The sequence below is a fragment of the Lichenostomus cassidix genome, chromosome 4, assembly GCF_008360975.1.
Source record: "Lichenostomus cassidix isolate B80296 chromosome 4, HeHo_3.0, whole genome shotgun sequence".
NCBI lineage: Eukaryota > Metazoa > Chordata > Aves > Passeriformes > Meliphagidae > Lichenostomus > Lichenostomus cassidix.
The window spans coordinates 57,133,620-57,161,493 of NC_139484.1; the positions used below are offsets into that span (position 1 = coordinate 57,133,620).

General features: G+C 57.8%; 1 protein-coding gene across 6 annotated transcripts; it reads right to left on the reverse strand.

Annotated features, from left to right (window-relative positions):
• ADAM33 (ADAM metallopeptidase domain 33) lies at positions 1–27,679 on the reverse strand. 6 transcript variants are annotated; one of them, XM_085059330.1, is made up of 24 exons: positions 27,391–27,679; positions 24,750–24,832; positions 18,140–18,216; positions 15,945–16,020; positions 15,497–15,573; positions 14,732–14,918; positions 14,268–14,333; positions 14,105–14,176; positions 13,352–13,518; positions 12,974–13,058; positions 12,211–12,353; positions 9,875–10,052; positions 9,480–9,569; positions 8,632–8,827; positions 7,894–8,002; positions 6,697–6,901; positions 5,540–5,617; positions 4,537–4,645; positions 4,129–4,237; positions 3,717–3,807; positions 2,164–2,412; positions 1,734–1,897; positions 1,452–1,469; positions 1–1,059 (listed from the first exon to the last, which is right to left on the reverse strand). In XM_085059330.1, the coding sequence occupies exons 1-24, from the start codon at positions 27,485–27,487 to the stop codon at positions 1,008–1,010; spliced, it is 2,778 nt and encodes a 925-aa protein (XP_084915456.1). In that variant the 5' UTR covers positions 27,488–27,679; the 3' UTR covers positions 1–1,007. The 6 variants fall into 6 exon arrangements, with proteins under 6 accessions (XP_084915456.1, XP_084915455.1, XP_084915452.1 ...); XM_085059329.1 differs by having other exon boundaries at positions 3,717–3,810; XM_085059326.1 differs by having other exon boundaries at positions 4,087–4,237; positions 27,391–27,678.
• Positions 27,680–27,874: the final 195 nt, after the last annotated feature.

A 27,874-nucleotide genomic window follows, 5' to 3' on the forward strand; every position in this document is an offset into this window, starting at 1 on the left:
GACTTTAGAAAGTCATTGTTGTTGTTTCAGACCCTGATCGAGCCGCATGTCAAGTCACAGGAAAGTGGCACAAACTGTGCAGGTCAACAGCACCGTGGACGGAGGGTCGGGAAGAATCCCTTCCAAGAATCCCTTTGTCAAACCTCACCCCAGCCCTGTGAGGTAGGAAACACCCCCTGCAGGGGGCTGAGGCACAGAGAAATGCAGTGGCTTGGCCAAGGCTCTGGACAAGCCAACCACACGGCAGGAGTTTTCCTGCTCTTGTTCCCAGCTTGGAGTGTGAGAAGCTCCTGGAGCCACCGCTGGGTTTAGCCCAAGAGCAGGGAACAGGTAATGTTGTGAGGCTCCTGAGCCCCTCAGAGCACCCTGGGAAGAGCTGCCACCAGCACTTGGGGCACTCCAACATTCCCAGCCAGTTTCTCCTTGCAGGTGACCCCAGGATGGTCACCGCTCTGCCTTGTGCAATCGGACAGGAGGTCAGGAGGAACCTGAGAACTTGGATCCTTCGTGGAAATGTCCCAGCACTGCGTGGCCCAGACCCAATTGGACACCACGTTTGTGCCATGGCAAACGTCTCCCCGAGACGATGGCCAGCGTGGAGCTGTGGTGACAGAGGCTGGGGGCTCACCAGGCCTGGAGGAGAAGGAGGAGGTAGCTAGGAGGACATCACACTGTCACCAGCATCTTCCAGCGGTGGGGATGTTCACTGTCCCCATCCCAGCCCATGTGCAAGGCCAAGAGGAGCTCAAGCTGGGAGGTGAGTTGGCAAATTGGCCAGGAGCTGTGGTGGGATCTCCATCATGGAAACACCACCTCCAACCACCCCTGAATGTCCCCTTTCCACCCCCACCAGAACGGTTTGAGTGCTGAATACAAATTCTGTCTTACAAAAATAGTCCTCTGGTATCAAAAGACAACTAAAACAAGAGGAACAGGAGAGCCCTGTGGCCACAGCAGTGCAAATCAGGAGAGCCAGCTCAGGAGGTGGGTCAGGTGTCCTGGGATTGTCACTTCTTTGAGGAGAAGGAGGTGGATTGGGCTTTGATGGCTGGGACTGGCCTGGAGCAAGAGAGAAAGGAGACAAGTGGTTTGAGTACAGACACTGAGCATCCACCAGCTCTAAGCACCTTCCCCAGCTCAGAAACTCCTCCATGGACAAAGCCCCAGCTCTGGCTGTCAGGTGGGATCCCTCAAGGCTCCACTGCCCCATATCCAGAGGATTCAACAGGGCAGAAGTGCTGGGAGCAGGAGTGACATTGTAAAGGACTTTATCTCCCAGCTTCAAGCTGGAATCCTCCATTCCCTGGGACACAGGGACACAGCCCTCGCTGGGGTACCCAGAGGGACCACGACCTTCCCCTCCAGGAGCCCCTGGGAAGGTGGATTGATCCCCAATCCCCCATTCCCCAGCCCAGAGCTTACCCAGGGGTCTGCAAACATCCTCTACTCACCTCTGAGGTGGCATCGGTCTGCAGGGAGGGAAGATGAGAGAGAATCAACATCCATCCTGCACTCCCTCACCCCCAGCAGCATCCCAACAGCTCCCTCCAGGCTCTCCCAAGGGATGGCATCTCCCTTTTCCCAGCACCCTTCCCAACACAACCTTGGTCACCTCTGGGCTCCTTCAGCAGCCCTTTGGGATGTCCCCTCCCAGATGTGACCCACAAGACCCCCCAGTGTCCCCACCAGAGTGACCCCAGCAAAGGGGACACCCAGCTCCTCCCCACACTCACTTGAACGGCCTCGTGGGGTGGCTGGAGCCACTTGTCACCGACCCCTTGAAGTTGGTGGGAGGGACCATGACCAGCAGGGTCTGTCCATGTGCAGGAGGGAGCTCCTTGGCCAGGAGAGGACTGCCCGGCAGCGGCCGGCGCGGGGGGTGCTGCTTTGGGACCACCTGGCATCACAGGGAGCACAGGAGAGACAAAATCCTTACAGGAGCATCCAGGGGTTTCCTACAAACCTCCCCCTGCAGAGCTGAGCTGCTTCACAGCACAGAAAAACACCCAAAAAACCCAAAAACATCCTCAGATCTCATGGGTTTCCTTCAGAGTTAGAACAGGCTCAGCCCTCAGGGTGCTGTGACTGCACCTCACCAGAGCCCAACCCAAATCCAGGGGATTTCTGTGGCTCTGGAATGAAAGCACAGCCAGTGATGCTCACCTGTGGGCTCCTCACAGGGCTGCAGGGAAGAGGCTTCTTGGGAGGTGGGAGCTTGGCCTGGGAGACGCCGGCTTTGGGGGGCACCAGGGGGGATCTGCTGACTGGGGGAGGAGGCCTGGCGGGTTTGGGGTCTCTGGGGCGAGGGGGGATGGAGTGGGGAGCTGGGCGAAGGGGGTGGACGACGTTGATGGGCTGAGAGCCAGGCTGGGCAGTACCAGATTTGGGCAGGAATGCAGTCCGTGGGCCCTGCTGGGAGGAGAGAAGCACGATGATGGGAAATCCTTCGGGAGGTTTTCCTGGGTGCTGAAAACATCCTGAAGGAGGTTAATGAATAAACATTATGATAAAGTGGTGCGCTTGCTATAATGTACAGAAATATTAAATAAAGCTCACGGGTTTGGAGACACTGGGCTAAACTTCCTGCAATATCATACTCTGCTGTGACAGAAGAGTAATTACAATGAGCAGAATCAGAAATAATTTTGGAAACTTTCTTTTCTTCTTTATAGCTGCTTTACTAAACAAGGGGAAAAATTTTAAAAGGCACAGAGGGACACCGAGACTAACTTTTGTGTCACTCTAGACACATATATTAAAAAACCACATCAACAGTTATTCAGCTCGCACACAAAGGAAAAATACATTGCTTAAATATTTTCAGTTCAGAAATAATTCCTTTTAAGCAGCAAAACAGCCTGGGTTCTAGGAAACTGCACTGGGACCGCTTTCTGGGATCACCACCTTCACCCCAAAAGCTGAACATGTTTAGTGGTGAACCTGGCAGTGTTGGTGGTTGGATTTGATGATCTTAGATGTGGACATTAGAGGGCATTTGCAACCTTCCTGATGCTGTGGTTCTGTTTTTGCTCCTCACTAACCCCATGAGCACAGGCAGGGATGAGAAAGGGGCTGGAAATCCAGAGCAGGGTCAGCTCTGGTGAATCCACACCAGATTTCCACCAGCTGGGAGACATCATCTGCTCTGCCCTGCTCCCAAACACTGTGGCCACCAAAAATACTGAATTCTTCCTAAATTCAGTCCTGGTGCTCAAAAAGCACCAGTGAAGGTTAAAAGTTAAAAAACCACTGAAGTGTGGTACAGGATAAATAAAAGTACTTCTGGAAATGAGGGAATGATCCAATGAGGGAGTAACCAAACCTGCAGGAGCCAAGAGCAATGACCCAAGAAGGAAGGACAGGAGGACACCACAAATCAAACTGCAAAGCCAAAGACCAACTTTGTTTGAATTTTGGGCTCATTAACATCAGAAAATACCCCTCCAGAGGCTGTGATCATCCCTCACTCCCATCAATCCCTTTTCCATGTGGGAAATTTCCCAGCAGAGGCTCCTGGTGATCACATGAGGAGGTTGAGCTCAACAGAGTCAGTTTTAGGAAGTCTGGGCACACCTGGCCATGGACTCAGTGCAGACATGAGCAGGATAAGGATGTGATATCCACAGGCTTCCCATGCCAGGAGGAAAACAAACCTGGCAGCTGGGTTATCACTGACCTTAGTGAGTTATCACTGACTTTAGTGAGCTATCACTGACCTTAGTGGGGTGGCTGGAGGCTGAAATGTTCCTCAAGGTGAAAGCAGCTTTGGGATGGGCACTACTCGACTTCCGACCAATGGATTTGTTCCTGCTGGAGATTTTGGCAAAATGAAGCAACCAGCTTTATTTTATAGAGCACCTGCTGCCTCCCAAATGCTGCCCAACAGCTCCTGTCTCAATTAACACCTCATTAACAGCTAGCCCTGACTGCTGAGGAGAAGGGATGGTCAGTGTGGGGTGGGCAGCAGTGATGGTCAGTGTGAAGGACAGCAGGGGTCAGTGGTGCCCATGACAGCAGGGTTTGGGATGCAGCACTCACTCACTCACTCACTCACTCACTCACTCACTCACTCACTCACTCACTCACCTGTGGGTCTCCTGGCTCCTCTTGCTGCTCTCCCTGACCCACCTGCCCAGCAGGGAGTTCTCCCGCCGGTACCAGTAGTAGATGCTCAGCGCCAGGGCGGGCAGCAGGAACAGGAAGATGACCAGGGCAGCGATCAGGATGGACTCGTGGGCTAGCAGGGAAAGCACAGGGATGAGGGTGGCTGGCAGAGCCACCAGCCTCTGGCCTCACTCAGTGACCCCATGTGCCCATTGCTGGTCACCTAGGCTGGACACATCCCTGCTGGTCACACCTCTAGGAAGGGAACAAGACCTCAGTGGCCTCTGATGACAATGGTGGCCACCAGAGCTGGGCACAGGCTGTGAGGCTGCCTGATCAGAGCCCACCCAGCCCTCTGGAAGCCCCCAACCCTCCCTTGGACCACTCCAGCCCAGGAGCACCTCGGGGCACTGGGGACAAGCTGTGACTCACTGTGGCTCTGCACGGGGCCACTGTCCACGCTGCCACCCAGGCCTGGCTTCTCGCAGTATGGGGGAGCCCAGCCGGGGTCACAGTGACAGTTCTTGTTGCTGTTGCACACCTGGGGACAGAGGAGAGGGTTGGACACCACCAGGGGCGTGTGGAAGTGATGGTCTGTAGGGCAGCCATGAGAACAGCTGGTGACAGAAGCTTGGATTGAAGAATGTTCACCCTGACAATGTTCCCCCTTGGACATCACAGAATCCTGGAATGGTTTGGCTTGGAAGAGACCTAAAGCTCATCCAGTCCCACACCCTGCCATGGGCAGGGACACTTCCCACTATCTCAGGTGGCTGCAAGTCCTGTGCAGCCTGGCTTTGGACGCCTCCAGGGATGGGGCAGCCACAGCTTCTCTGGGCACCCTGTGCCAGGGCCTCAAACCCTCCCAGGGAACAATTCCTTCCCAATATCCCACCCACATCTCTTCTTTCAGTTTGAAGCCATTCCCCTTAACCTGTCACTCTCTGCCCATGTGAAAACTCACTCTATCTATTTTTTATAAGCCCCTTTAATAGCTGGAAGGTGCCAGAAGGTCTCCCCAGAATGTTTCTGTTGCATCATCTGACAAAGCCCCACATTCCACAGAGCTCAAACTCTGTAACCTTTAAGCTTTGGAGAACAGTTTGTCCTCCCATTCCCTGAACCTTTTCCCTGTCTTTCTGCAGTCCCAGCTGTCTTTCCAACTCTTGTTTTGCTCTCAGGGGGACCAGGCACCTGCTCTGAGCCCTAAACACTCTCCAGCTCAAATCAGCCCTTGATCCAAGTTTTGCAGATGTTCCTCACACCACAAACAACCTTCTTCCTCTCCCTTGGACACCATGAGCACAGAGCCCAGCTCAGCCCCACCTGGAGCTGATGCACGGGACAAATCCTGGGGTCACAGGGCTTATCCCTGTGGGACACACCTGGTGGGACACTGATGGCAGGAATGCCCTGCAGTCACTCAGTCACTCACCCCGTGGCCGTGGCAGCGAGACACACACTTCTCCAGCTCAAACAGCGAGGCGTTCTGGCACCGCCGGTCCTTGCACACCTGGCAGGGACAAGAGGGGCTGAGCTCACAGGAGGACCCAGCACAGGGAACCCTGGTGGCACTGTGGGGGGGCTCTCTGAAGGATTTGTCCTTTGGAAAATGCGGGGTGGTGAAATTGCACTGAAATTCCATTGACATTCCAGTCGATGGACTTCACTCCTGTTTGCAGCACAGCCACAAAACCTCTGCCATTCCCAGTCCAGGGTGGCTCAGCAGAGCCCAACCACCCCCAGCCCCCTCCCCACCCAGCCCACCTGGCAGCTCCTGGAGAAACCATTTCCCATTTGGCCCTAAAACACAGGCACTGGCCAAACCAAACCATGCTGGATTTCAAAACCAGCCACATTTCCTCATGAAAATGTCACCATTTTGGCCTCTCCAATGAAAATTTCACTGTTAAAATGCCAAACGGGGAAGGCTGTGTCTCCACAGCCAGCTGCCTCTGGAACACATCCCATTCTGTGTCCTCCACCAGCCTCTGCCCTTTCTCAGCTCAACAGACCCCTCTGATGTCCTTGGGGATGCAGGGGCTGCAGAGGAGAGCAGTGCCCACTGGGTTTGTCACGCTGGTTCCTGACAGATCTTTCCTGTTTCCTCATGGGAGGAAGCCTCCCCCACCAAGCCCCGGGGCAATTCCCGCTGGGGTTGCTCCACTCTGAACCCATTTGGTGAAGAATCTTGGAGGGCAGAGAGAACAACTCGGTGGGCTAACTATGAGTGCCTGGTGATGGACACATCCCTGCTGGTCACACCTCTAGGAAGGGAACAAGACCTGATGACAATGGTGGCCACCAGAGCTGGGCACAGACTGTGGGGCTGCCTGATCAGAGCCCACCCAGCCCCTCTGAAGCCCCCAACCTTCCCTTGGACCACTCCAGCCCAGGAGCACCTGGGCTGAGGCCTGGGTGAGAAGAACCTGGTGGCCTACAAGTGTCTGGTGACATCAGCTGAGGTGTCACTGAGACAACATCTGCAAGTGTGGCAGGAACTGCATCCCAGTGCCATGAGCACCCTGGAGATGGGTCAGAGAGCAGAGACTGGCATTCTGCAGGACAGCCCAGCCCAGGAGAGGCACTCACCATCCCATCCCCACACTTGGTGCCTGTCAGCACCAGCCCGGGGTCGGACAGGTCCTCCTGGTCGTCCTTGGCACTGTAGACGAAGGTGCCGCGGCACTTGACCTCGCGGCCCTTGAAGCGGATGGTGGTGTCAATGGACACCGTGTTGGTGCCCTGAGGCTTCTTGGCAGAGCTCTGGCACTGGATCTTCCCACACATGGCGTCCCTGCAGTGGGGACAGCCAGGGGGAGCTGGGAAATGGGGACACCACACCCCTCACCCTGCCAGCCCAGCCCCATCAGCCTGATGGTTTTTTTGTCCTTTCTTTTTATACATTTCATACCCTTTCCCTCTCCTTGTACCCTTCACAAACACTCCTTGTTCCTTAGCCCCACATGTTTATTTTAGCTTAGTTTGGGGGTTTTGCAGGGTGGGAAGATGAAACATCCCTGCTATCTCAAAACTAGAGGTTCCAACCTTGGCTGGAGCCTCCTCTCTGAAACATGTTTTTGTAAAGTAGACTGTAGTCTCACTGGGGAGGGGGGGCATAATTAGAATAAAGGAACAATTACTTCATTTGTGAAGTTTCTTATTGGGGGAATTTAGGTAGATATGTTAATTTGTGAGGTCCATAAAATTGTATACACATTGTACACAGTGTGCTCTCGGGGTGTTTCCATCTGTGACGATTTGAGCACCTGGGATCCTATTAAACCAAGGGAATACCTTTTTTCTTATACTGCTGTGTCTGCCTGTTATTAGTATCAGCTTTTAAGGCATCAAGCCCACTGGATTATGGCCACATTGGAGAGGCTCAGCAGGTTAAATCATGGACAGAACAGAAATGGTGGAGGGAAACAGCCAGGGGGAGAAAGGCTCTGACATGCCTGGAATAACTGGGAATACTGGAGAGCACACACTCCCTAAAACATCTCCTCTGACACTTGGATTTTCCCAGGCTGTGCTGGGAGGTGCTCATGGTGGGACAACAGAATCATGGGATCCTTTAGGTTGGAAAAGACCTCGAGATCACCAAGTCCAACCTCCCAGCAGCAATGGGGATGAAGCCCCGGCAGGACCTGGTGGCTACCTTGGGTACCAAAACAGGGCAGAGCCAAGAGCTGTGCCTGGAGGCTGAGGCACGACCCTGGCAGTGCCCTGGCAGGGGCGGCAGGGCAGCTGTGGCTGCAGGAGGGGACACAGGGCACTGCCACCCACCTCTTGTCACACTTGACGTAGCGCCCCTGGCTGTCCTTGCCGCAGTTGCCATAGGTGTTCCCAGCCATGTTCACGTCCTGGAAACAGGCATCTGGAGCTGGCCATGCACCTGAACACGGGAAAGGGTGCTGTGAGGGGTGGGGAAAGCAGGCAGCAGGCAGAAATCCTGAAAGCAGGAGCTGCAGCTAGATACTCATGGAGAAAACACTGGAAAAGTCTCCCAAAGCTGCTGCTGCAAGTGCTGGCCAAGGACAGGAGGGATGAAATTCCCTTTTTTCTGGAATCTTGTGGAGAATTTTGGTTATAGAATCCCAGAAAGGTTTGGGTTGGATGAGACCATAAATCCCATCTAGTGCCAACCCATCCATGGGCAGGGACACCTCCCACTATCCCAGGGTGGATCCAAGCCCCAGTGTCCCCAACCTGGCCTTGGACACTTCCAGGGATGCTCTGGGCACCCTGTGTCAGTGTCCCTCCATCCAGCCCCACAGACAGAAGCCACAGGGACCCCAAAGGGACCCAGCAGTGAGACCCCAAATGGCTCCTGCTGCAGACCAGGAACAGGGCAGGGTTGGAGTGACCAGGTCCCCAGAGCTGCACAGGAACAGGGCAGGGTTGGACTGCCCAGGTCCCCAGGGTTGGACTGACCAGGTCCCCAGAGCTGCACGGAAGCAGGGCAGGGTTGGACTGACCAGGTCCCCAGGGTTGGACTGACCAGGTCCCCAGGGTTGGACTGACCAGGTCCCCAGAGCTGCACGCACTGCTGCTGGTGGGTCATGCACATGCCGTTGCTGCAGTAAGCCTCTCCGTGGGCGCATGAGGAGCCATCCAGCAGGTACACGTTGGCTGGGCAGTACGGCGAGGCTCCTGTGCAATATTCCGGCAGGTCACACCATCCGGCTGCTTCCCGGCACATCGTCCCAGCCACCTTCAGCTGCAGAGGAGAGAGGAGCATCAGCACCAGGACAAGGTGGGGTTGATGGTGACCTTCTAGCACAGCTGGGGGCCATGAACATCTGGGATGTCCCCTGGGAGAGCTGTGTGGAATGTGAAGGTCTAGGGACACATTCCTCAGCTGGACCTTAGCCACAAAGCTGCCAGCAGAGATTCTCCTGGGGAGGGACCTGGGACAAGGGCTGGAGGGACAGGACACAGGGAATGGCTTCCCAGGGCCAGAGGGCAGGGATGGATGGGATATTGGGAAGGAATTCATGGATGTGAGGGTTTGAGGCCCTGGCACAGAGTGCCCAGAGCAGCTGTAGTGTCCCTGGATTCTGGCAGAGTCCAAGGCCAGACTGAACACTGGGGCTTGGGGCAGCGTGGGACAGTGGGAGGTGTCCCCACCCATGGCAGGGGTGGCACTGGATGATTTTTAAGATCCCTTCAACCCAACCCATTCCAGGATTCCCCTGCAGACACAAAGTCATACATCAGCCCTCCCCACTGGGCACAGCGAGTGTGACCTCATGGGCAAGCAGCACAGGAGTGCTAAGGGATGGCAGGGCCAGATGTGCACCTCATCCCGTGGCAGGGGGTGGGCAGGGGGTGGACATGGGTGGGCAGGGGGTGGGCAGTGCAGGTCTCACCCTGCAGTTGTGGCAGCAGTCACCGTGGGCACACTGGGCTCCCTCCTTGAGCGTGCAGTTGTGAGCATTGCAGCAGGGGTTGGTGCATTCCTGCGTGGAGAGAGCACAATTCCACGGGCAGTGATTCCATCCCTTCCCCAGCACTGCCCCCAGCCCCTTCTCCACCCACCACAGCACTGCCCCTCTCATCCTGCCAACAGGGAAACTGAGGCACGGAGGGCATGAGGAAGAACTGGCACACTCCAGGGAAAAGTCAAGGAGAAAATCAGGATAACTGGGATAAATTGATTCAGGGAGGTGAGAGTGGGAAGAGCCCTGGGGATGGGGTGACAGCAAACCCTTCCCTCGGGAATTCCCTCTGCAGGAGTTCCCCCAGCCCTGCAGGACAGCAGTACCTCCACCTCGCCACAGTCACAGTCCTCCCCCTCCTCCCGGAAGCCATTGCCACATTTCCGAGCCACCACCAGGTCCTTGGTGTCAGGCAGGTTGAAGAGGCACATTCCCCCTCCCTTCTGGAAGTAGCTCTCCAGCTGCCTCTTGCTGCAGGAGCTGAACACACGAGGGAAGGGGTGCCTGTGGGGGACAGGGTGGGAAAAGGGGGAGGAGAGGGTGGGAAATGGTCAGAACTGGGAATTTAGGACAAACTGGCACAAACCCTCCCAAGAGCAGAAACCACCCAGTGAGCCCAGGAAGATCTCCCAGCCCAGCTGGCACAGCCACACCAACAGCCAGGGGACAACTCTGAACCCCAAATCCAAGGATGGGATGGGGGACAGGCAGAGCCTCTGCCCATCACTCCTGGAACATCACAGACAACATCACAGACCCTAGTGGCGCCTGGAACATCCCAGAAGTGACCCCAAGTGGAGTTCAGCACTGGTGCCAATGTCATCTCTGCCCTGGGACACCCCAGACACCCTGAGCCACACCCAGGGCAGGGTAAGTTCCACACCTGTGGGGCTCCTCTGCTCCCCAAAACCAAAACAGCTCACAACCAACATCCTTCCTGCTCTCAGTGAACCCTGACAGCAAACACCCACCTGGGCTATTGAAATACCCTGCAGCTGAGGTGAGTGAAAATCATTTAAAACTAAAGAAATATGGGAAAGAAACATCAAAAAGGAGCCAGAGAGCAGCAAAAAATACAATAGTGAGAGCTCACAATGTGTAAGGAGCTGAGGAGCAGGAGAAACACTGATTTGCTACAGAAGCTCTGAGCAAGGTTGTTCTCTAATTTCAGTTTGTGGGTTTTTTTGATTTATGAAGAAGGAAGCATTTCCCCCTTCTTAGCAACAGTTTCATTTCCTCCAACACTGAAAAACATGTTTATTTTCATATCAGGACATCTCACTCTCAAGATGACACAGAGGGTGTTTTGTAAAAATATTTTTGAAGTCTTTGAGCTGGAAGGGAACTGTAAGTGTCTGCAGGTTACAGAGGGTGAGCAAGTCAATGTATTTATTGTATATATTTATACATTGATGTTCAAATATATTGATGTTCAAATAGGGACAAATGTCCCTATACATTGATGTTCAAATAGGGACAAAAAATGTGTCAAAAATGTGCTTTTCCCCACCACAATCTGCCCAGGCAGAGGTTAAATCCTGTGGGATCAACGCCAGGCTCTGGCAGCCCTGAGAGCCAAGAGGGAACAGCCTGGGAACACCCTGAAACCACAAGTGGGGTCCCACTGTTCTTTCCTAACTGGGACAGCAGGTGGGTTCAGAAATCAGGGGATAAACAGCTGCTTTTCACAGTGCAGGGATATTTGGGATGAGTGTATTGTCACAAGATGGAAAACCCAAAGGGAGAAGGACTTTGGAAAAGAAATTGGCACCAAGCAGATAAATTTCATCCAGCTTTGGGCTCAATTAAAGGGTAAAAGCAAAGGGAAACAAACCCTGGGAGGATTGCAGAGAGCATGAGAAGATTCCTGACACTGTGGAGATCCTGCAGATCACTGTGCTGCTGGGTGAGAGCTGGGAGCTCAGCAATGCCAGGAGATCCCACTGAGGGCACCTGGGCACCCCCAGCCCTCTGCTGTCACCCCAGTGACAATTCCATAGTGCTGAGGGCTGGGATGGCACAGGGAAATGTCCTGAACCCCTGGGATGTCTGCCAGGAAACATCCACTGGCTATTCTGGGATGGAGCTATGGGGCTGCTGCCCCTCCAAGACCACCTGCCCTGTTCTGGCGCTGAGATGTGTTCAGCCCAAGGAATCATGGAAGAGAGTCACGGAATGGACTCAAAAAAGCTCATCCAGTGCCACCCCATCCAGGGCAGGGACACCTCCCACTGTCCCAAGCTGCTCCAAGCCTTAGAGACTGCCAGGGATCCAGGGGCACCCCAGCTGCTCTGGCAATTCCAGCCCAGCCCCTCCCCACCCTCCCAGTCACCAATCCCTCATTCCCAACATCCCAGCCCAACCTCCCCTTTCCCACTGGGAAGCCATTCCCTGTCTCCTGTCCCTCCATGCCTTGTCCCCAGTCCCTCTGCAGCTCTCCTGGAGCCTCTTTAGGCCCTGCCAGGGGCTCTGAGCTCTCCCTGGCTCCTTCCCTTCTCCAGGGCACATTCCCAGCTCTCCCAGCCTGGCTCCAGAGCAGAGGTGACAACATTCCCTGCCCACTCCCAGCCCATCCAGCTGTACACAGCACCCACAGCCTACTGGGGGATTTGGGGACACATCCAGGAGCTCTGGGGACACACCCAGGGCCAGCAGCACTCACCCTGTGGCTGCTGCCATGACACAGCCACCCTGCTCTGGTGTTGCCTCCACGCAGCAGCCCTTGCTGTCATGGACCATGCCAAAGTTGTGGCCAATCTCGTGGGCCATGGTGGCTGCGGCTCCGATGGGCTGCTCAGCGTGGTCCTGTGCAGGGAGGGGACATGTCAGCACAGCCACCAGGGACAGGGATGATCCCACAGCAGGGAATGGGGCTGGGCATGTGGAGGGACCACACACATCCCTGGATCCCGTGGGAGGAGGGGTTGGGGGAAGGTTTGTGGAAGAAGTGGGGTTTGGTCTCCTGAAATTTCCACATGAGACTGTTGGGAAGCTCTTTGCAGGAGCCAAACCCAGGGCACATGCCAAGAACCAGAAAGCTAGGTGCTTCTCACCACCCTGCCCAGGGATCACAGGTCACCAGGGCCACCATGACCACCCCATCATGGCCAGGGCCACCATCAGGAGGAGAAGAAATTATCTGGGCAGGGATGATCCCAGAAATGCAGAGAGCACAAGCAGGGAACAGGAAGGGGCTCTCCAGCAGGAGGGACAGGAGCAGCACAGGAGATCCCAAAGCTGCTGCCAGCTCGGAGCTGGGGGTGCAGCTGGGCTGGGACACCTTGAACAGCCCCTTGTCACCCCTGGCCAGAACCTGAGAGGGCTCAGGAGCCAGCAACCCCATCCCTCACCCTTGGGTGCTCCTCCAACGCCATGGTGACCTCCACCAGGCCAGGGTGGCCATGGGGACCCCCAGCCCCCCTTACCACGCTGACCCCTCCGGAGTTGTCACTGCTGCACATCCCCTCCAGCGGAGCCATGCCGATGGTGGTGCCACCAAAGGTCTTCCCTCTGCCCAGCCAGGAGAACAGAGAGATCAGCTGAGGGGCTTGGAGTGCCCAGACCACCCAAACCCAACACCAACCACCCAAAGCCCAAGGGGGATCGGGAGCTCACCCCAATATCCCATCCTCAAGGGGAGCCTAATATCAGGAGCACACCCCAATATCCCACCCCAAGTTGAGCTCACCCCAATATCCCAGCCCCAAGGGGACCCCACCCCAATATCCCAGCCCAGGGGGGACCCCACCCTGCTGTCCCAGCCCCAGGCTGAGCCCACCCCACTGTCCCACCCCCGGGCTCACGTCAGCAGCTGGGCATTGTCATGTTTCTTCCGCGCCCTCAGCGATTTTTTCCACTGCAGGAAGGCCCAGAGTGTGGCATTGGCATCGCTGCTCACGGTGCACTGGTCACGTTCTGTCCACACCTCCAGGCCGATCAGAGCCACCTTGATGTTCAGCAGCCTGTAAAACTGCAGGAGGGACAGCTGCAGGCTGTGGGGACAGGAATTCCCTGGCACTCTCCATCCCTGCTGGGGCATTCCGGCTGCTGGCTCTCCATGTTTCCCTCTGGCCAGGCAGCTCCAGAATATACCTGCCAGCATGGGCTCTGCAGGCACAGGTGTGGCACAGGAGCTGGTCAGGGTGGCTCGATGACATTCAGGGACAGCACCTCAGCATGTCCCTTCTTTGCCAAGGATGCCAGCACTGATCCCAGGCAGGAAACAGCAAAGGCTTCCCTGCTGAGCTCAGCCCAGGGTGACAAAGCCCTTCCCACCAGGTGCTCATGGAGCTCCTGAAGTCCTTGATGGAATGGTGGGCAAGCCTGGCACAGCTGCCCAGGAGAAAGGTGGAGTCCCCATCCGTGCAGGGATTTAGAGCTCTGTGGATGTGGCACTTGGGGACATGGGGCAGTGATGGCCTTGGCAGTCCTGGGAAATGCTTGGACTCGAAGGACTTGAGGATCTTTTCCAACCTTAACAATTCCATGATTCTATGATTCCTTGCCCTGGTGACACTGGACAGTCCCTGAGGGCCACAGAAGGCCTGGCACCTCACCTTGTCCACGTAGTTTGCAATCTCCACAATTCGCTGCTTGGTGTGGCCCAGGTTGAGGTTCTGGTTCCTGTACTGGAGAGAGACAGGGATGGGGAAGGATCACTGGGGAGAATCCGGGATAGAGAAGAGAGGATTCCTGGTTTTCTGCCCACCCAGCACTCACCAGTGTGTGATCAGCAACGATGAAGAGCTCCATGTACTTCATGGTCCCCCAGGCATCTCTCCTGGCCTGAACACAGACAGGGCTCAGCAAACAGGGCAGCCCATGGCTCTGGGTGTTCTGCCAGACCCCCAGAGCTGCTCAGCAGGGACAGCTGAGAGGGGAAACTGAGGCACAAGGTGACAAGAAGCATTTGGGTGGCTACAAATGACCTGATGTCATGTCCCACACTAGGACACAGCACTGGGACCCAACCCATGCATCCTCTCTTTGGGGTCTCCTGCCCAAACTCAAGCCAGGCAAGCCACCCACACAGAGCCCCCATCCCAGGTGCCTGCACAGCCCTGCCCAGCTTCCAGGGACATGGGGGCTGTCAGAGGTGCTGAGAGCCCCTCCAGGCCTCTGCCCATCCCCAGACACAGATCCTGTGTGGATGACTCCATGTGGATAATCCCATGTGAATTTACCCGTGGCTGCCTTGGCTGGAAGAGCTGGGCAATGCCAGCCATGGTGCTCCCGAGGTGGTGGCCGTGCCCACAGGTGCCCCCTGGCATGGGCAGGTGCTCTGCTCGGTGGATGAGGTGGTGACCTGGCTCAGGGGTCCCCAGGGGTCTCAGGTAGTAGCTGGTGTTGCTGCTCAGCACTATGAGGCCCCTGGAAATGGGAACAGCCCAGTGGCTCCTGTGGTGTTTCCACTCCAGCTCCCCCAGCCCCTGAGGCCCCACAAACTCATGGCACATCAGCTTGGTCCATGCTGAGGTGGGAACAGGGACGAGAGCTGGGAATCTCTGTCCAAAGAGCCCCAGGGGTGAATCAACCCTGGGCACTAAAACCTCTGCATGGCAGAGCACGGGAACAAAGCTCAGCCTGGGACATCTCTCTGGAGTGCAGAGAGTTGTCCCATCCAGGGATAAAATTCCCAAAAACTGGTCTCTATTCCCCAGCCTGCCCAGTGCTGGGATTGGGGGAAGGATGGGAGAAGGAAGGACAGGACAGGAACAATAGGAAAATCAGTCCCATAAAGCATTTGGAGCTGGGCTTGCGGAGCATCACTGCTGCTCTGGGTGATCCAACAGGGATCCCTGCAGACCGAAGGAGCAGTGGATCCATCCCACCCTTTGCCAGCTCCACAACCCCCTGACCCTGCATTCCTTCAATCCTGATTTCCTTCCTCCATACTGTATTCCCTCCTCCATACCCTATTCCCCCATACTCCATTCCCTCTCCCATACCGTATTCCCGAGCAGGTGCTCAGCACGACCCAGGAGCTGCTGTGGCCGCGGACGTGGCCATGGTAGTGACAGTGCTCCTGGAGAGAGACAGTGGAGACCTTCCTTAGAGGGCTGGGGGCAACAATACCCATGTGCTGACCCCAGAAAACCACCATTTCCATTTCCATCTCCATCTCCCCTTTTCCCTCCCCCAGGAGGAGCCAGGAGCTGAGGTCATTCTGGGACACAGGACAGCTCCCGGCGCGGCTCTGGAAAGGTGACAAAGTCTGGAGGGGACATCGGGGGGGCTGGCGCTGCCTGTGTCGATGTCCCGAGGAGCTGTGCCGGGGCCAGGAGCATTCCTCCTGCCAGGGAAACTCCCCTGCCCACGCCGTGCGGCTCCGGCTCTGCCCCGAGTGCCCAAACCCCCCAAACACGGAGGGGAGCTCCCCCCGTGCCCCACACCCACCGTGTGGTTGGGGGTCACCGTCACGGGCTGTCCCTCTGCGCTGTAGTGAGTCTCTGTGTACCCCGGAGCCAGCAGCCTGCGGAGGGAGGAGTGGAGCGGGGTGAGGAGCCGGGAGATGCTGCAGGGCTGCCGGGGCAGGGACACACCAAGCCCCTGAGCCTGGAGCTGCCTGAGCCATCCCCATGTCCCCTGACCTCCCCAAACCAGGCTGAGCCATCCCCATGTGCCCCTCACCATCCCCAAACCAGGCTGAGCCATCCCCAGGTCCCCCTTCATCCCCAAACCAGGCTGAGCCATCCCCATGTCCCCTTCCAGCAATGAGAAAATGGCAGAGAGTTTCTAATTCTGAAGCTGTCAGCTCCTTTGTTTCTGTGGCAGCTGAGCAAGCTGGAGTGACAAGGATCTGGGAGTTGGTGTGGCTGAAAGCTGTGAAGCTGTGTCTGAGCCAGCAGGGGAAGAGAAAGGGGAAAAGGGAAAGGGGAAAGGGGAAAGGGGAAAAGGGAAAGGGGAAAGGGGAAAGGGGAAAGGGGAAAGGGGAAAGGGGGTTTCCTGCACTGCCCAGGTCTGTGTGACCCTGCCCAGATTCCAGGGCGATGGGCACCCTGCTGTAAGCCTTCAGGTCCCACTGGGGATGGCAGTCCCCATGGAAGGGCAGCAGTCCTGCAGGGGGCTCAGCCATCCAGAGAAGGACAAAGACAGCCAGGTTTTGCCCTGCTCTCACTTTAGCCCTCACTTTTGGGCACCTGGCCCTTTCCCAAAGGTTTGATTCTGCAGAAGAAAATAAAGCAGCAGCCACTCCCAGAATAGCCCTCCCGCCTCTCGCTTTCTATCTTGAGAGCAGCTTGGCCCCAGGAAACTCACTGTGGGCAGCTTTGTGGCTTCCCAGCCTGCCTGGCAGTGGGTGCCTGGTACCAGGAACTCCAGCCACAGCTCAGTTTGCTTCCTGGCAGGGGACACGTGGGTGGCTGGCAATGCCAGGGATGGGACAGGGTGGGGACAGCAATGGGACAGGTGGGCTGAGGACACAGGAAAGGCAAATCCTGCCGTGCCCAGGGGACAGGAACGGGGGTGACTGAGCTGGTGACAGCCCTGGCTGACCCAGGGCCTCAGAGCTCGGAGATGTCCTCTCCAGGCAGGGCAGAAGATGAGTCTTCTCCTCCAGCATGGGGAAGGAAAACACCCCCAAGACACTTCTGGAGACTGAGCAGCCCCCCCAGTGCCAGAAAAAAGAGGATTTGGGCTCTGGCCCTAAGGCAGCCCTGGGAGCTGGTCCAGAGCAGCAGTTTGGATGTCCCAGACTACACTGGTGTCCCACACTGTCTCTGCAGCCAGGTTTGTGCGCTATGGGCTGCCCTGGGTGCTCAGGTCCCTTCTGTGCCACCATGTCCCCCCATTTCCTTGTGCCTCACCCAGAGCTCACCCTGCTGCCCTGCCTGCCCTCCCTGAGCCTCCAGGGCTGCTGCTCACCCTGCTGCCCCCCCTGCAGCACGGCAAGGTGGCACCGAGCCAGAGCAGGGTCAGGAGAGGACACTGCAACGCCTCCAGGCCTGGAGCAGCAGCCAGACACAGGGCAAAGCTTTGCTCATCAGCTTTCAACCCCCACCACCAACCCCCTTTCCCCACAGCCCTCAAAGTGCAGAGGAACCCCCCAGCTCCCCTTCCCACACTCCAGAAGCTCTCCTGCACTCACTGGGGGATGATGTGGTGGCTGGGTTTGCACCCCACCAGCAGCAGGAAGGGGGTCCAGCAGAAGTGGAAGCAGAGCCTCATCCTGCAGGGATCAGCTCTGCCCTGCTCCTCCACAGACACAAATCCCCCAAGGGACATAGAACTGGGGCTGTCCCAACCCTAGAGGTGCCTAAGGCCAGGTTGGATGGGGCTTGGAGCACTCTGGGATGGTGGAAGGTGTCCCTGTCTGTGGCAGGGGTGGCACTGATCTCCAATGTCCCTTTCAACCCAGACCGCTCTGGGATTCCATGAAATGCCACGAGCATTTGGCAGAGGGACAAGGAGGGCAGGGCAGATGCCATGGGGCTGTCCTTGCTCCAGGGGAGGCCAGGCCAGGTCAGTGGCACAGGGGACAGAGGCTGCTGCCATCTGCATCCAAACTGAACCAGACAAGGAGCCCAGAAAGAGTGAACAAGGTGGCAGAAGGATCCCAGTATCCCCTCCCCAGCCCCATTCCCGACACTCACTGGTTCCTCTCCAGCACCAGCACGAGCTCTCTGCCCTCAGCCATCACAGCCACCTCTGCCCGGGCAGGCGGCGGGGCCTGCAAGGGAAGGAGGGAACGGGCTTAGGAAGGACATCCCTAAGTGTCCCCAGCATCTTCCTCTGCTCCCCAGCTCCAGGTGCATCCCAGCCTCTCCTCCACAGACCTGCTCTACCCCCTGGCATGAGGCTGTGGAAGTGATGACCCTGAATTCCCAGCCCAGCAGGGGATAACTGAGGATTCACACTGAGATTCAGCGATGAGGCAGCAAACCCCAGCTCTGCTGGCAGCTTCCCCAGGGAAAGGCAGCAAGGGAGAACCGGGATGGGACAGGATGGGGAGCAGGGACAGGAACACCCTGAGCAGGGACAGGATAGGGAGCAGGGACAGGAGCACCCTGAGCAGGGTCTCTGTGTGCTCCATCTCACTGGAGATGCTGATCCAAGGGAAAGAGCCTCAGCCCAGCGTGGGTCAGAACCCACATGCAGCCCTGGGGGTATGGAAATAACCACCAACCCCCCGGGCACCGGATAAGGCCCATTAAAAATACCTCAGAGCACTGGGCAGAGAAAGGAAACACTGACTCAGCTTCCCCAGGATGCTGGTGGTTTTACTCATTCCCTCTCTTTGGAGTGTGTTAAACCTGGCTTTGGATCCACACCAGCACTGCCCAGCTGCACATGACAGGATGGGCTGGAGCCCCAAAGTGGTGCCCTTCCCTGTGTCCCCACATCCTGTCCCCAGCGCTGGGGACACTGAAAACATCGCCCTGTCTGATGTCCATGGCCTGGACTGTCCCTGCTGTCTGCTGTCTCCCTCAGTCCCTCCCCACCCACGATGGATGCAGGGAGCCCAGCAGGCTGCCAGCCCTCAGCATCACCACGGGATCCCAGCAGCCTGGCCGTGCCCTTGGCGAGGTTCTCCCAGCTCTGGAGGGAAAGGGGACAGGAAGGAGTTGTCCCCACAAGGCCCTGGCTTTGGCTGCTCTTGGCATCACAGGGCTTTGCAGCTGGAACACAAGGAATGCAGCAGGGAGGGGTAAGGCTGGGTGATTCGCAGTTTGGGATGAGACAGAGCTGAAATCCTGCTTCCTGCTCATTCCTATGGAGTTGGTTGTGCTGTTGCTCCTTCTCACACCCGGGGTATTGGGGACACCAGTGTGGTCCCAGCCTGGCAGCCCCAGGGGATCCTCTTGTCCCTAATCCTAGACACTCACCCTCATCTGAGGGCAGTTAACTGAGTTAATGCTTCACAGGACAGAGCATTTTGGGGTGTGGAACAGCTGGACAGCACTGCTGCACCCAGCATGTGGGGTTTGTATTGCCAGGATGGCTGTTCCTGCACAGCCACCCCAAACTGAGCTCCAGAGATGCAGCCATCCCATCCCATCCCATCCCATCCCATCCCATCCCATCCCATCCCATCCCATCCCATCCCATCCCATTCCACCCCATCCCATCCCATCATCCCATCCCATCCCATCCCATTATCCCATCCCAAAGTTGCTCAGGCTGGCCATGGCATGGCTGTGGCCCCAAGGAGCCCCACAGGGCTGCGTCCCACAATTCCAGAGGACAGCTCACCCCAGCACGGGATGAGGGATGGAGCTGGGATGAGGGGATTGAGGCAGGATGAGGGGATGGAGCTGGGAATGGGGATGAAGCCAGGAGCCATCATGGAGCCAGGCTGGCTGAGCCCCTCTCCGCCTCTGGCTGCGTCTGCCCAGCTCCAAAAAAGGCGAGCAGCCAGAGCGCTCCAAGAACACAAAGCCACAGCAAAGCGAGGCTCTGCTCTGCTCTGCCACGTCCCCCAGAGTCCCCTCAGCCACAGCAGGGTCCCTGTGCCCCATCCCGATGGGTGCTGCGGAGGAGAGGCAGCTGGGCTGGGGCTCCATGCCCTGCTCCGGCGGCGCTGGGAAAGGCGGTATTTTTGGAACACCATCTTGTACAAACATCACTCCCTGGCCAAACATGGTCTGGACATTTTTCTTGCCCCCTCCTTTCCCCCTTCCTGCCCTCCCTCTTTCTCTCCCCTTCTCTGATGTCCCCAACTCCCTGCAGCCCTCTCCTCCTCCTCCTCCTCCTCCTCCTCCCCAAGTCCCGACGGCTCCTTCCCTTCCCGGTTTTGAATTCCCCAGCAATTACTCCCTGCCTCGACTCCACAGCCGTTACTGGCAAAATGCTCTTTCCCAGCTGCCGTCTTAAAGGGACATGTGTGTGTCAGTTACCCCGGAATTCCAGCTCCCATCCCATCTCCCTGCTGCCAAAGGCTGGAAAAGCAACTGCTGCTGCTGGGATCTGTGTCCCATCCCTGCAGGGGATGCACCACCAGCTCTCCTCTTGCCCGTGACTCCTGAGAGCTCCTGGAGAGGCAATGAGGAGGGATGGATCCTGGCTCCAGCTGGGATGGGCCCAGCTCAGCTCCTGGAGGGATCAGCAGCAGTAAAAAGAGGGAAATGGGAATGTGAGCAGCACTGGTGGCAGGCAGGAGTCCAGTAGCCCAGCTCTGAGGCCAGGCAAGGTGATTGCATTAATTAAACACTGCTCGTTTGGCCTCGAGCCTGGCGGGGAGCTGGGTCCCAGAGAGATCCTGCTGAGATGCTGCACACCAGGAATGAGCTGGGATCAGCTTCTTCCTGGACTCTGCATCCTCCTGGGCTCAGCATCTTCCCAGCTTCCAATATCATCCTGGGCTGCAGCAACTGATCAGGCTTCAGCATCATCCCAAGCCCCAGCATCATCCCAAGCCCCAGCATCATCCTGGATTCCAGGACATTCCCCACTCCAGCAGCATCCCAGGTTCCAACATCATCCCAGGCTTCAGCACCATTCTGAGCTCTACCATTGTCTCAGGCTCCAGCATCATCCCAAAATCCAGTATCATCCCAGGGTCCAATATGATCCTTGGCTCCAGTATTATCCCAAAATAGAGTATGATCCCAAAGTCCAATATCATCCTGGGCTCCAGTATTTTCCCAGGCTCCAATGTAATCCCAGAGTCCAATATCACCCTGGGCTCCAGCATCATCCCAAAATCCAGTATTATCCTAGGCTCCAATATCATCCTGGGCTCTAGCACCACCGCAGGCTCCAGCACATCCCAAGCTCCAGTATCATCCTGGACTCCACCGTCACCCCAGGCTCCAGCATCCTCCTGGCTCCCAGCAATCCTCACAGGTTCCAGTATAATCCGCAGCTCCAGCACCTTCCCAGGCTCCTCTTGCTCACTGAGCTCCTTTCTCCAGAACCCATGGACAGAATGCCCCAGTTGTTGCCAGATGCTGCAGGAACCACCTTCTCTCAGCCCTGGCTGGATGTGCAGGCAGTGGCTCCTCTCCAGGACATCCCAGCACAGCCATTCCAACCAGGGAGTGTGCTGGGAGAGGCTGGAATTGTGGAATTGCAGCTGGGATGACTCTGCCCTGGCTGGGCCCCAGTCTGGGACCAACTCCAGCTCCAGTCTGGTTTCTTTTTCACTCCATTGATCAGAAAAACCTCAGCGCTGTTTGCAGAGGGCCAAGGGTTTGAGCTGCTCTTCCCTGTTTCCCCACAGCTCCTGGCCATCCTCCTCATCCCGTCTGGGAAGCTCCTGCTCCAGGACAGTTGGCTCAGGGAGAGCTGAGTTCCTTGGGAAATCACGAGTTAAGGCAAATCCCAAAGCCCCACTCAGCTCACAGCCTGGCCATCTGCTCAGGCAGCTCCCACAAGCTCCTGAGGAAGCCCTCAGCGCCCGGATGTGGCAGGGAAGACAGGGATGGAAGTCACCAGGAGATGCTCCATGGAGGATTTGGTGATGGGATTTGCAGCTGCAGCAGCTTGGTGAGCCAGGCCTGCCCAGGCAGCTGCATCCAGCAGCACAGAGGCTTGGAGGGATTGCATCACTTGTCCAACACGGGCAGCATGATCCAAGAGCTCAAGGACGAGCCTCTGCTGCCGGCTGCTCACTGGAAAGCATCCCGGGGAAGCAGGAAGCAGGGCAGTCCAGGCCCTGGAGGCAGAGGCTGCACTGGGGTTGGTTCAAGGTAAAACCAGCAGGCTTTGCTCAGTCTCGCCACACCTCACCAAGGGAAAAGGCTCCCGGCAGGAAGCTCAGGAAGTATCCTTGGCACCTGCGGCACATCCTGAGCCTGTTCTTCCCTCCATCCCTTCCCTCCCTGCGCATCCCGAGCCACGGGCAGCCTGTTCCTCCCTCCATCCCTGCTCTGGGCAGGGCTGTAACCTCACCACGGCGTGCAGAGCTCCCTGGGAGTGACTTGGACTGGGCTGTCCCACCCTGACCCTGACAGTGCAGGATGCCCCAGCTCTGCCCCTGCTCCTCAGGGAGGGTGAAGGCCACTGCCAGGACAGGGTGACAGGGATCTCCTGGAGGAGCCCGAGGTGTGAGGGGAAGCAGTGGTGGAAGGAAGCTCCATGGGTGCACAGGGCTGGGATGCCAGGGACACCAGCAGGGAAGCTGAGGAGCTCCTATGCCTGGGCACTCCTCAGCCCTCAGGATCCCAGAAAGGTCTGGAATGGAAGGGATCTTCAAGAGCATCTCATTCCAACCCCCTCCCATTGCAGGGACACCTTCCACTGTCCCAGGTTGCTCCAAGCCCTGTCCAGCCTGGCCTTGGACACTTCCAGGGACCCAGGGGCAGCCACAGCTTCTCTGGGCACCCTGGGCCAGGGCCTCACCACCCTCCCAGGGAGAATTTCTTCCCAATATCCCATCCATCCCTGCCCCCTGGCAGTGGAAAGCCATTTCACCAAGAAACCACACTTGGAAAAAGCAATTCCAAACAGAAAGGAAAGGGGCAGGGAACACCCCAGGATGAGTGAGCTCCCTGGGTGGGGACAGGGCTGGACATCGCTGTGAGCCCAGAATGCTGCACACAACCCCCATTTCCATCCCTGAAGGGCTGGCAAAGCCCAGGCTCAGCTCGGGCAGCCTTTGCTCCACAGGAGGAGCAGGAGCAGCAGGATGCTCAGGTTCCATCCCAGCCATGCTCTGGTTCCACCCCAGCGGGGGTGGCGAGGGAGCTGCTGGCAATCAGGGTCCCCACGACCTCCTCCCGGCCTCTCCCAAATCACTTCCATGTGCGCCGGGAGCCCGGGGGAGCTCAGCCCGAACAATGGGGGAGAGGAGGGTGCAGGGGAGGCAGGGCCAGCCCACCCAGTGCCACCAGCCCGCACATGATGGCACCGCGGGGACACCACAGCCACCCTCCTCCTCCTTCTCCTGCTCCGGGAGAAGGGAAAGGAGGCACCGGGCTGTCCCCCGGGGCCATGGGACACCCACAGCATGTCACAGCAGCCCCAGGGAAGGGATGAAGGAGCCTGAGGGTCACCACGCCTGAACCCATCATTCCACGGGCTGGGATGTTGTCTCCTGGTGGAATTCCCACAGACCTGTTGATTTCCAGGGTCTTTGCTGGAGGGCAGGAGGAGACAGGGTGGGGACGGAATGGAGTAAATTGATCCTAAAAATATGAGTGTCAGCAGTCCCGGGGCAAAAAGGGCCGTTTTGGGGCTCTGTCCCATCCTCTGCCCGGGTGCCCCAAGCTTCCCCCACACAGCCTCCCCGCTCCCAGCACCAACCCCTCCCCTCTCCCCTCCTTCCCCTCCGCACGAACAGGAGGCTCCTTGTTCCAGGCTGGCTGGAGCAGGAGGCACAGCAGATGCCAGGAAATACGGCAGGACCTGCCCAGCCCGGAGCCCCCATGACTCCCGAAATCCCCCAAATCCCCCACCTGTGATTTGCATCCCCAGCACCATTTTGGGCACTGGAGCAGAAATAAACCTCCCCTGCCACGTGCTCCCCATCTCAAGTGCCTCCCAGCTCAAATGTAGACGATCCGGGGCTGCCTGGTGGGGAGAGGACATTTCTCCAGGCTGACCACAGCTCCCACATGGGCTCTCTCAGCTCCTGGAGGAGCAGCCAGCCCAGATCCCCCTGGAGAAAAAGGCATCACCACCCCTCGGAGGAGCCAGGGCAGCACAAACCCCTCACCCAAGCACAGCTGGCTCTGCCTTTGGCATCTCCTGCCTGGAGCAGGGAGGTCTCACTTGGACCATCCCAGGTGAGATGTCACCACAGAAGGTCCCCTCCCAGCAGAGTCTTCTCAGCTCAGCTCCAAAGCAGAGCAGCTCCTCAGAACCACCTGCATCAGTGGTGGGAAGGGATTGGATCAAGCCTCAGGAGCTCCCAGCTGCTGTGGCCAAGGGGCAGCTGAGGCTCTGGCTGAGCCCAGAGCAGGGCAAGGGGCCAAACGCCGGCCAGGGTGACCACAGGAGACAGTGGGGGTGGCAGGGAGGGGTGACAGCCCTGGGAAGCGATGTCCTCTCCTCCCCGCAGGCTCTTCCCAAGGACACTCAAAACCAGCAGCACTTTCCCATGAACGGATCCTTCTCTTCTGGCCAAACCTTGAGCTGAAATCACCTCCAGCTCCCCTCTCCAAGCTCTCCAGCTCCTTTCCGCTCACCCCACAGCTCCCGGCCACCCCTCCTCCTGCCCAGCGCTCATTAACGCCGTCTTTAATTAACTCCACACCTCCACCGAGTCCCACCACCGGCTGTTCCCCGCAGGGAGGGCGGAGGGAGCAGCTCTGCCCTTACCTGTTGTTCCATGCTGACGGCTCTGCGGGCATTGTCCCCCAGCAGCCAGTGCGGGGTGACTCGTTCTCCATGGCTGGGTGGCCCTGGGGAAGGGAAGAGCTGTGAGCAGAGCCTGCGAGACCTGGGGAGCTGCAGCTCCTCCACAGCCCCGTCAGAGGGAACTCAGGGCAGAGCTGAGGAACAACATCAGAGCCTCCTCTCAGGTGTTTTGGGGATGGAAACGAAGCCAAAGCGTCACCCCCTCCCCAGCCCAGCCCCTCATCGCTGGCTCAGCCTCAATCCTGGAAGGTTCCCAGGAGCATCGCTTCCACCCAGGTCCCAAAACAGTCCCTAAATTCCCTGAAAGCCACCCCAGAGAAGCAGCTGGCACATGGCAGCTGTGGTTCCCCTGGATCCCTGGAGGTGTCCAAGGCCAGGCTGGACAGGGCTTGGAGCAGCCTGGGACGGTGGTGGTGTCCCTGCCATGGCAGGGGTGGCACTGGGTGGGATTAAAGCCCCTTGCAGCCCCAAGGCTCTGTGATGTGTGGTCAGGGCAGTGTGTTTTCATCACCCACACCATCCATGCTCTCTGCAGCCAGAGCTGGGCTGGAGGAGAAGAGGCACTGCAGGGACTGTCAGCGCTAGTCTGAGCCATCCCAGCCCCCCCGGGCAGAGCAGCACAAGCCATTCCTTGGCTCCATCCGAGGCAGACAGACTTTCTAAGATTATTTTTTTCCTAAACAATGTGGCTGGATTGGACTGCAGCGCAGGGAGCAGCCACTGATGACTTAAGCCTGGATGACAACAGAACAAAAAATTCAAATCTGAAGCTGCTGCAGAGAGGGGACGAGGCTGAACAAAAATGTCAAGGGTTGGGCCACCTTGCCAAGCCAAATGTTGTCAGGGAGAGCTTGGATGGAATTATCTTCCCCAGCGAAGTTATTTACTCAGGGAGTGGAATAACAGGGCTCGTGGCTTTTTAATTTTATAGGCTTGTTTTGGTTCCCCGTGCAGCAATCCAGGGGTTTGGCTGGAGGGAAGATGAAGTCGTTGAAAAGACAAAAGAGCAGAAAAGGTGGAGCGATCGGCTGGGAATTGCTGATGGAGTTGGATGGCATCAGGTCACCCCTGGGCCACCTCGGTCCCCTGGGACACACCCAGCGCTATCGCAGCGAGGTATTTAATCAGCTCCATTAAATATAGCCCGCAATCAGATTCCAGGAATAACTGCAGATAAGGGGGTGGCACCATCCCAGCTCCCTGCTCCTCACCTCCTCGGGAACAGGAGCCACACAAGAAACAAAACTCAGCCACACAGGAGCTGCGTTTCTGTGGGGAAACTGAGGCACGGATTGAGGGTGAGCAGCCCCGGGGGTTTGGTGCCTTCCCGTTGTGGAGAAAAGGAACAAACCCAAACTTTTTTAACTCCCACGGGGAGAAGGGCAGGGAGCTGCTGCTGTCCCCATCCCAGCTCTCTCCCACGCCGGCTGGGGAGGATGGGACACTGGGACTACTGGGCTTTGGGCCACGAACCAAAAATCCCTCCGTTATGAGATTTCGGTGATGAGATTTAAGTTAAGATAGTTTAAATTTCCCACTGTTTCGTCTATAGTTTTTGCTGGGAATCTGAGAGACTCCGAGCATGAGATGGGGCCTCAAAAATCTAACTCAAATAAACCCAAATGGAGCACTGAAAGGGTTTCCCACACCCCCCTTCTACTATTTCCTGGAAAACACTCACTCCCAGCCCTTTTTGGGAATGCTGTGGGGAACGGCGCTGCTTTGGCATTCGGGATGTTGGCAAGGCGAGTTTTGGGGCTGGGGGAGCCCCGGAGGAGCCCTGCAGAGCCGAGGATCCCACCGGACCAGGCAGCTTTCCCTTCTCCTCTCTTTATCCAAACAGAGCTTTTGGCTCCCACCGCCTCCCTGTTCCTCTCCCAGCTGCACGGCTCTCTTGGAGCTGCTGGAAAACTTCTCTCAGCAGCAGTAGAGAACCGGCAAAGCTCGGAAGTGGTAAAAAGTCATAACAAAAATGTGCTTGGGGAGGAGGAACATCAGCCCTGACTTCTTGGAGGGCTTGGGGAAGAAAATAGGGATGAGGAAGAGGCTACAGGCAGCTGAAGTGAAACTGGGACCCTTCTGCTCTTCTTCCTCCCTTTTAAAAGTGAAAAGGGGAAAGTCGGGTATTTCCTCACGGACCGAACCGGCCACGTTTCACAGTGCCAAAACCCGCGGCAGCTTCAGCACAAACCCCGAGCTGCTTCCCCAGAGACACGGCTGGGGCGGGATGGGCACGGGTGGGCACGGGCAGGAGACTCTGGGGTGTCCGAGCGGACCCGGAGCGGTGCAGTGAGAGCCTGAGCCGTGCCCGTGCCGGAGCTGCTCGATCCCAGCCCTTCCCAGCCCTTTCCATCCCATCCCGACAGTGGAGCCGCAGCGCCGAGCGCGGGGCTTTGGGGGCTGCCGGGGGAGCGAGCGCTGCCCGGAGCCGCCATCCGACCCATATCCCACCCCATCCTACCCATATCCCACCCTATTCCTACCCCCATCCCATCCCCACCCTACCCCATCCCTACCCCTATCCCATCCCCACCCCTATCCCATCCCTATCCCTTCCCACCCCATCCCCTATCCCACCCCACGGTCGCCCCCAGCCCCGTACCTGCCGGCCCCGCCCTGCCCCGCGGGGGGAGCCCCAGCAGGACCCCCAGGAGGAGCAGGAGGCTCCCCCAGCCCGGGGGTGGCCCCAGCCCGGCCATGCCGCCGCTCCCGGGCTGTCACCGCCCCGACTCGGCGCCTCCGGCCGGCCCGACCTCCTCTCTTTATGCGCTCGCTGCTGCCCCGCCCGAGAGCCCCCAGCGCTGCCGCCCGGCCGGGGGGCGGCGGGGAGCGAGGGAGGCAGGCAGGGAGGGAGCGCCTTTGTTCGCCCTTATTTATTGCTGTGTTTCTTGGCCCGGCCGGCCGCCTAATGAGAACCAGACCCGCGGCACGGCGGCTCCCAGGCTCCCCCCGCCCGCCGCTCCTTCCATCCATCATCCATCCATCCACCCATCCATCCATCCATCCATCCCTCATCCATCCATCCATCTATGCATCCATCCCGCTCCTGCCGGAGGAAAGCAGGGGAGCCCCGCAGGCTGCCTGCA

Excerpts from the sequence above, each read along its gene's own strand:
- ADAM33 (XM_085059324.1), bottom strand. The coding sequence starts at position 27,487 with ATGGCCGGGCTGGGGCCACCCCCGGGCTGGGGGAGCCTCCTGCTCCTC. Across the intron at positions 24,833-27,390 it reads GGGCAGGGCGGGGCCGGCAG|GGCCACCCAGCCATGGAGAA; the intron begins GTACGGGGCTGG and ends TCCCTTCCCCAG. Across the intron at positions 14,919-15,496 it reads AGCACCTGCTCGGGAATACG|GGGCCTCATAGTGCTGAGCA; the intron begins GTATGGGAGAGG and ends TCCCATTTCCAG.